Source organism: Arvicola amphibius, chromosome 7 (assembly GCF_903992535.2).
Source record: "Arvicola amphibius chromosome 7, mArvAmp1.2, whole genome shotgun sequence".
NCBI lineage: Eukaryota > Metazoa > Chordata > Mammalia > Rodentia > Cricetidae > Arvicola > Arvicola amphibius.
Genome location: NC_052053.1, coordinates 94,239,803 through 94,248,597, shown reverse-complemented (window position 1 = coordinate 94,248,597; position 8,795 = coordinate 94,239,803). Strand labels below are relative to the sequence as shown.

Here is an 8,795-nt window from a genome sequence, read left to right as displayed (position 1 = left end):
ACGGTACCAACTAAGCTGTCATCCATGTTCGCCCCCCTCCGCCAATCTGTTTTCTTTCTCTCAGTACTGGGGATTGAGCATAAGGTCTCCCTCATGCTAGGCAAGTGCACTGAGCTGTCCCAGTCGTTCCTACTCTGTTGTGCTGCTCTTAGGTTTAGAATACAAGCAGTCCCCATTCAACAATCCTCCACACCATGGGGTCCTCCTTGTTGCCCTTGTGAAAGACCATATATTCCAGGACAGCAGTTCCCAACTTTTTTTAAGTTTCGAGATCTCCCTTAGCTCTTTAAATGAGGAACTTGGAGACTTTGTTTATATAGGTACTATCTCAATGTATACTATATTCAAACTTAAAACCAAGGAATTGAGGACTCCGGTCTTGCATGTTTGAGGCCCTGGGTTCAACTCTTAATATGGAATTAAAAACAAAGTAAAAATGAAATAGTAACAGATAACCACTGATATGAAAAGTAACTTTTCCAAGGCTGTGGACAAGGCTCAGTGGTGGAATTCAACCACTGGTGCATTCAAGGCCCTGGGTTTGATCCCTAGCACTAATTTAAAACAGATTTCCATAGTCAAAAGAAAAAGGAAGAATCACTTAATTTTTTTTCGGACCTCTGCAATACCAGTTTGGTAGATCCTCATCAGTCTGTCTTCATACACTGTTTGGTTGGGGGAGAAATTAGGAAAATCAGACTTTAATTCCTTTATTTATGTTTATTTTATTGTTTTTGAGATAGGGTTTCTCCAGTTAACAGTTCTGGCTGTCCTGGAATTCACTTTGTCTCTGTAGACCAAGCTGGCCGCAAACTCACAGAGGTCTACCTGCCTTTGTCTCCTGAGTGCTAGAATTAGAGGTGACCTTGAACTCTAAACCTGACCTGCTTCAGCTTCACTGAGTTGGGGGTTACAGACTGGTCCTGCCATGCCTTACTGTAACATTCGGCAGCTCCGTGTATCTTTGGTCCTTGCTGGCTGTGGCAGTCACTTCCTAGCCATGGAAGAGCATGTTCTTGTTATTGCCAAAGCTGTCACCATTTAATTGGTCTCAGATTCTGACTTGCACAAGTAACATCTGAGTCTGTGGTGCCAGGAAATTGGATATATTCTAAGCTACTCTTGAATGTATGTTTCTAGGTAACCTGAATTCATTGCTGCTGGGTGATGGAAGACATGCTAAGGTATTGTTTAAAGCAAAGTAATAGTGGCTGAGATCTTCCAGGCACCTTACAAGGGATCTTCACATTTAAATCTTGGAAATGAGTATTGTTAATTGTAATACAGCACTCTTTTCAATGAAGTCCTGACCTTTATTTCATATAATATTTTTCAAAACTGGGTGGCGCATGCCTTTAATCCCAGCACTCGGGAGGCAGAGACAGGCAGATCTCTGTGAGTTTGAGGCCAGCCTGGTCCATGAGAGCTAGTTCCAGGACAGGCTCCAAAGCTATAGGAAAACCCTGTCTAGAAAAACCACAAAATAAATAAATAAATAAAATTTTCATGGCCCAAAATAAAGCTTGGTTGGTGAGTAATTTAAAAAAATGTCTGTAAGCCTTTTGCTAAAAGTAGTATTCTGGCCAGCCCTCTTGGGCAGGCCATTTATCCAAGCCTTTCTCTGATTTGTCCTTAAATCTATAGTAAAACTCTTTTTTAGTTTTTCAAACCAGGATTTCTCTGTGTAACAGTTCTAGTTGTCCTGGAACTCACTTTGTAGACCAGGTTGGTTTACAGAGCTCCACCTGCCTCTGCCTCCCAAGTGATGGAATTAAAGGTGTGTGACACCACCACCCAGCCAAAACTCTTCCTTTCCTTCCTTCCTTCCTTCCTTCCTTCCTTCCTTCCTTCCTTCCTTCCTTCCTTCCTTCCGTTCTTTTTTTCCCCCAAGATAATAGGGTTTCTCTGTAGTAATGGCTGTCCTGGAACTCACTCTGCAGACCAGATTGGCCTCGAACTCACAGAGATCCTCCTGCCTCTACCTCCCAAGAGCTGAGATTAAAGCCGTGTGTCACAACTCATTGCATGAAACCTTAATAAACTCCCAACTATGCTTTTAAAAAATTGCTCTATAGGGTGTAATGCACATTTCCAATCCCAGCACTGAGAGGCAGAGCAGGAGGCCAACTGAGTCTGAGGCAAGCCTTGTCTACATAAGAATGTCCCACACTGAAAGCAGCTAATTCATCATAGACCTCTGAACGATAATAGTCTAGAGGAGACATTCTTCCTGCTCAGTGTGACCAAAGGCCCTACCTCCAAGGGCATTCTTGGGATGTCAAGGGGAAGACTGGGACTTCTGGTATAATTAGATGCTGTTGTCTTTATAGAAAAGATTGATTTCCACACTGTAGCCCAAGCTGGCTTGGAATTCATTTTGTAGTCTGCGCTGGCTTCAACCTTGTGGTACTCATTCTGCGTTAGTCTCCAGCGTGCTGGGAATATAGGAGGAAGCTGTTGCTATGAATCATACAATAACATGGTTTTATTCAAATCTGATAAGAAGACAAACTCTGCTGGGTGGTGGTGCCATGCGCCTTTAATCCCAGCACACGGGAGGCAGAGGAAGCAGATTTCTGTGAGTTTGAGGCCAGCCTGGTCTGCAGAGTGAGTTCCAGGATAGCCAAGGCTGTTACACAGAGAAACCCTGCCTCAAAAAAGAAGGCAAATTATGTCATTGTGTAAAATAATTATGGTATGTCTAAGTATTATTCTCAAAATAATTTATGAGGGACCTGGGACTATAGTTTGGGAATCATTGTTTAGGTTTACCTCTCATGTGATCCTAAGTCTTGAACCACTACAAAGATAGTTTATATGTTTATTTATTTTGAGACAGGATTTCACTCTGTAGCCCAGACTGGCCTGGAACTTGCAGAGATTTGGCTGCCTCTACCCTCCCAGATGGGTGCTAGGATTAAGGGCATTCACAACCATGCCCGGTCGAGGTGAAGTTTATGCATCTGCTGTATACTATGCATGTATTAAATAATGATGCATGGGAACTAACATCCTCTACTGCTTTGCTGTGTGTCTGCTGCTGTTCCAGGGGATAAATGTCTGTGCCTGTCTGTTTTTACATAGGATCTGGCTAGGTAGCCCAGGCTGGCCTTGAATTCATGATCCTCCTGCCTTTCCCAGTCCTGGGATTGCATGTGTTATTTTACTTTCATTGTATTAGTTGAGCTCATAGGTTTTTCTAAGGTAGGAACTCCCATGTTACAGGGGGGGAAGGCAGAAGCCAGAAGCTTAAGTGCTTTGCCAAACTCACATCAGAACCAGGAATCAAAGCCATGTTCCAGAGACTGTGCTTTTCCTCAGAACCAGTGAGTGACTAGACAAAGCCAAGGCAGAATCAGCTGCTATCTCTTCTGGGGGACTGGGGGACACTACGTTTAAGACAGAGGTTCTCGGCCTTCCCAGTGCTGCGACCTTTAATGTCGTGGTGACCTCCAACCGCGAAATTATTTTCATTGATTCTTCATCACTAATTTTGCTATTGTTTTGAGTCGTAATGGAAATATCTGTATTTTCCCATGGTCATAGGTGACCCCCGTGAAACAATTGTTTGACTACCAAAAGGGTCACAACCCACAGGTTAAGAACCATTGCTCTAGGGAAAAGGTACAGGAGCACACAGGGTACCTGCTATATTGTTGGGTATCACAGTCATCTTGTTCTGACCTCTGCCCCCCTTCTCCTTTGCCCTATCAGGATGCCGTCTAGGGATCAGCTGGTGCAGCAGGTGTTGCGGGATCTGCAGGAGGCAGTGGAGTCCGAGGGCCTGGAAGGTCTCATCAGTGCAGCCCTGGAGGCCAAGCAGGTCTTATCTTCCTTCACCCTCCCCGTCTGTCAGAAGGGTGGCCTTGGGCCCCAGGTGCTGGAGGTGGACTCTGTGGCCCTGAGCCTGTATCCAGAGGATGCTCCACAGAACATGCTGCCCCTGGTGTGCAAGGGGGAGGGGAGCCTCTTGTTCGAAGCAGCCAGCATGTTGTTGTGGGGGCACACGGGCCTCAGCCTGGAGCTGCGGGCCCGCACCGTGGTGGAGATGCTACTGCACCGGCATTATTATCTCCAGGGCATGATCGACTCCAAGGTGATGCTGCAGGCTGTTCGCTACTCCCTGTGCTCCGAGGAGTCCCCTGAGATGACCAACCTGTCCTCTGCCACACTGGAAGCCATCTTTGATGCCGATGTCAAGGCTACGTGCTTCCCCACCAGCTTCTCCAACGTGTGGCACCTGTATGCCCTTGCGTCCATCCTTCAGCGCAATATCTACTCCATCTACCCCATGCGCAATGTCAAGATCCGACCCTATTTTAACCGCGTTATCAGGCCTCGCCCCTGCACCCAGGTGACCTCCATGTTGCACATCATGTGGGCTGGCCAGCCCCTCACTAACCACCTCTTCCGTCATCAGTATTTTGCCCCCGTGGTTGGGCTAGAAGAGGTGGAGGCTGACGGTGCTGCTACCCTGGACCCCACTCCTCCGATCCTAGGTCCTCTGCTACCACCAGCCAAAACCCTGGACCTGCTCAATCATGAACCTGGCCTTAGCTACTCCCACCTCTGTGACCGCTCCAGCATCACGAAGAGCACCTTCTACCGCTGGCGGCGGCAGACCCAGGAGCACCGGCAGAAGGTGGCCACCCGCTTCTCTGCCAAGCACTTCCTGCAGGACAGCTTCTACCGTGGGGGCCTTGTGCCATTGCAGCAGTTCCTGCAGAGATTCCCTGAGATCTCCCGTTCTACCTACTATGCCTGGAAACACGAGTTGCTGGGCTCTGGTGCCTATTCAGCTCTGGTCCCGGCTGCTCCACCCAAGGAGGCACTGGCTGTGCCAGAGCTGGAGAGTCTGCCAGGGAAGAAGGCTGCCGAGGGGCTGGGGTGCTCCCCAGTGGCAGCGACTATGTCAAGCCCTAGCATGGTCTTAATGCAGCGTGCCAAGTCGTACCTGGAACATTGCATCTCTCTGAACAAACTGGTACCCTATCGCTGCTTCAAATGCAGGTTCCCTGGCATCTCGAGGTCCACCTACTATAACTGGAGGCGGAAGGCCCTGAGGAGGAGCCCCAGTTTCAAGCTGGCTCCAGTTCTTGAAACCACTGAGTCTCTACCCCCAATAGATGTTGAGGATGGGGCCCTGCTCTCTTCGAAGGGTGAGGTGGGAGAAGAGGGGACCGGAAAAGCAGCAGCTGGAGGCCCTCCAACTTCCCAGCGACTCCTATCCACAAGGATGCCCCTGTCTCGATGGCAGAGGCGACTACGCAGGGCTGCCCGCAAGCAGGTACTTAGTGGGCACCTGCCTTTCTGTCGCTTCCGGCTCCGCTACCCTAGCCTGCTACCCTCCACTTTTTGGGTATGGAAAAGTCTTTCCCGGGGATGGCCCAGGATGCAGGCCTCCTCTTTGGGCCGAAGGAGGCAGAAGCCAAAGGATCGGCAGAAGCCAGATGAATGGCAGATAGAAGCTGTTGAGAATGTAACATCTGCAATTGGTCGTAAAGTGGAGACACAGCCAGTGGTCGCTTCTTCAGAAACCTCCCCAGAAGATGCCCAGGGAGGGCCTTCTAGAGAGGGGGTCATTCAGGAGACAGCTATGACCCAGGGCCAACCCCACAGTGGGTCCCTGTCAGGCCAGACTGTGGCAGCAGCAGCAGCGGCAGCAGCAGGTGGCAGGGATGGCCAGGTGCTGGTGATGGACATGCTGACCACCACAAGGTTCAAGGCCCAAGCCAAGCTGTTCCTGCAGAAGCGCTTCCAGTCCAAGACTTTCCCCTCCTACAAGGAGTTCCAAGCTCGCTTCCCCCTCACTGCCCGCTCCACTTACTATATGTGGAAACGGGCGCTCTTTGAAGGCCTCACGCTTGTTGACGGCTGACAGAGAGGTGACACAGAGCCTGAGAAGGGGAGACTTGAGGCGTCTCCTGGCTTGGCCAGGATGCCCTTCGCTCTGTCTTCCATAATTTCCTGGCTTGGGGTGGAGAGGAGGAAATCGACCGCCTATTCTAATGAAAGCTACAGGACTACCAATTGACTCTTTGGTTGTTAGCTGGTCATATATTTTTATTGCATTTAGTATTTTTTTTCCATTAAGGTGGGTTGGGCAGGACCCCCTTGCCAGTGGTTGTGGAAGCTATGGTTGTCCCTGTAGCTTTTCTTGATCCCACAGAGTATCACAGCATGGCCATCATCTCCAATGAGGCACAATATGTCTTTACTTTTTTTTTTTTTTTAAGGTGATGTCCCTTTTTCTCAAAGATGTCTTCCAAAGGAACAAGGGATTTGAATGTGAGGCTGGCGTGTGGCTTTCTTTGTCTCATGCCGCCAGTGGAGAAGGTGCCAGGCTCTTCATAATCTTCAGCTGGACTTCATAGAATAAACCACGGTGGCCTAGGAAAGGCCCCTAGGCACTGGAAACCCTAGAGGAGAAGGGCCTGCTCTGCTCCCTCTGCTGGAGGTCTCTGCCAGTTATTGCCAGCCTGGCTCACTGTTGGGGACCTGTCTTGGAGCCAAGCCTCCTCAAACACTGAATCACATCTTGGGCCAGGAGCCCCACAGGGTTACAAAGCTGATGGGAGACTGAATTTTCTTTGTCCAACGGCAAAGTTGGAAAACCAAAAAATAAAGTGATGTCTTGCTCTCACGCTGCCTGAGGTCTCTGGGATTTGTTTGGCCAAGATGTGACTGCCTGTTCCCAGGTTCCCCTTCAGTTTAAGGGGGTTGGAACACTATTTCTATCTTCTGAGAGTGCATGCTTGGGACCAGGGCTGGTGGGACTCTTAGGAACTGGATCTAGAAGTGACAGTTTGGCCCGACTGAGTAAAACACGTCCCTCTCCACATATTAGGTGTGCCAGGCAGGCTGGGCCCAAGGCTGATGAGGGCTTTTGTCAGTTGGGCATCCGGGAGAGATTCTCTTTGGTCTTCTTAGTTTCTTGTAGCTGCTGTCACTTATGCGAGCCTGACTTTTGCTTATGCCCCACGTCCAACCCATCATGAAGTCCCGTTGACTGTGGTGCTGGGAGTGGAATCCAGGGCCCTGTGCATTACTGGTCAGAGGATCCATCACTGAGTTACATCCCCAGACCCTTTCTTACTTAAATTCCAAATTCTATTCCGAATCTTCCCTTCTTTCTGCTCAACACAACTTCCCTTCTTCCCCTCCCATGTGACCCCATCTCCAGAGGGATTTTGATGAAATTAGATCTTCCCGCTGTCCCGTGTCTGTGGCTTCCTTTTCTTCACAAAGTTCCTTCCTTGAGAAAGGCCTTATAAAGTGGCCCCCACCTCTCTCCCTCTTCACTATGCTTGTGCTCCCCTGCTGTGTTCCTGTCGCACTGGCTGCCTCTGATGTGAACATGGCTTCTCTGTTCTGCTCTGGTACTTCCCACGCTTGCTCCTTTGGTCTAAAATGCTCTTCCCCCTCCCTCTTCCTCCTTGCTCCTTCCTCTCCTCCTCTTCCCTTCACCCCTATCTCCCCCCTTTTAAAGTCAGTTAGTTCTAGACACAGTCTCACTGTAACCATGGTTCCATAGACCAGGCTGGCTTTGAACTCAACAGAGATCTGCCTGCTTTTGCCTCCCAAGTGCTGGATTAAAGCTATACATTCCCAGGCCCTTTCTGGCCATGACCTCGGCATCCAGAACGCTGGGATTACAGGCGTCCACCACCGCAGTCAATTCCAATTCCGATGCTTTTCCCTGTGATCTACACAGCAGGCAGTGCATCTCTGAGTCACTATCACGTATAACATCATCCTTTTGCATTCTCTGGTAGGTTCTTATTTCTACTGTTGCTTTCTTGTTTGGATGCCCCCATTAGAGTACATGTTCTTTGAAAAACTTTTATTTCTTTTGCTAACAGCACTGAATTCTATAGATTAATTCTAGGCACACAGTAGGTACTAATATTTGAAAAGAGAAAGAATGGCATGGGGTTTCTCTTTTCTTACTGTTAATCCTGTGAGATCTGGTTTTTGCAAACCTAATCAGAAATATTTAATATTTCTCATAGGCCAGTTCCCCCCCTCCTCCATCTTCACATCCACCCTGTTAATCTGTGCCGGCAGCAGCCTGCCTTTATGTTGTTTTGTTTTCCAAATGACTGCCTCCACTCAAATTCCAAAAAACTTGTAAGGGCCCCCAGAGTTCAGCCCCTGTCTACCACTGTGCTATTCCTCACCCGAATGACTCTTCTTTCTCCTGTATGCTTCTCTCTCTTCCCACAGGACTCACCCAAGAGTCCTGTTGTTATTTGTCGATTTTACGCTCTCGACTGAGCTCTGTGGTGTCCACGGAAGCCCTGCTACAGCTGAGGATTTGGTGAAAGGACTGGATCAGGGGGAATTTAATCTAATTTGCAGTGGCAGTCTCTAGCCAGCAGGTGGCAGCCCAGTGCAATCTATTTTGGTCATGAATAGCCTCAAGGTCCCTTCTGAGATACATTTTCTTGCTTACACTAGGCACCAGAGCAGGCCCTTTGAGGCTGGGAGTAGAGTATCCTAGTGAGACCTAAAAAACATGGAAAACCAAAACATACCTGGGGATTGCTACCTGGAGGAAATGGGGAGGGACTTGTCAGGGATGTGGATTCCAGGTTCCCACCCAGATCTACTGATTTCACCTTAGACATTCATGTGTCTTTTTACAATTTGAAGACAGAATCACAGCCACATGGTATAGTAGGCATCATCCAGCTCCCCATACTCAGAGACGAGTTAGGAGCTGCTCGGAGTCTGAGTTCTCGAGGCGTGGAGGGTGGGCAAATGCCTGAGGCGCTTGTTCGGGGCTATTCTCC

The 8,795-nt window shown here is 48.9% G+C and overlaps 1 protein-coding gene and 1 non-coding gene across 2 annotated transcripts; both read left to right on the top strand.

Annotated features, from left to right (window-relative positions):
• Nucleotides 1-952: 952 nt before the first annotated feature.
• On the top strand, nucleotides 953-1,080 carry LOC119820124. Its single transcript, XR_005286393.1, has one exon. It is a non-coding gene; the product is annotated as a small nucleolar RNA SNORA24 (small nucleolar RNA).
• Nucleotides 1,081-3,715: 2,635 nt separating this feature from the next.
• On the top strand, nucleotides 3,716-5,878 carry Vrtn (vertebrae development associated). The gene has a single exon (XM_038335670.1). The coding sequence runs from the start codon at nucleotides 3,716-3,718 to the stop codon at nucleotides 5,876-5,878; it is 2,163 nt and encodes a 720-aa protein (XP_038191598.1).
• The last annotated feature ends 2,917 nt before the right edge of the window (nucleotides 5,879-8,795 follow it).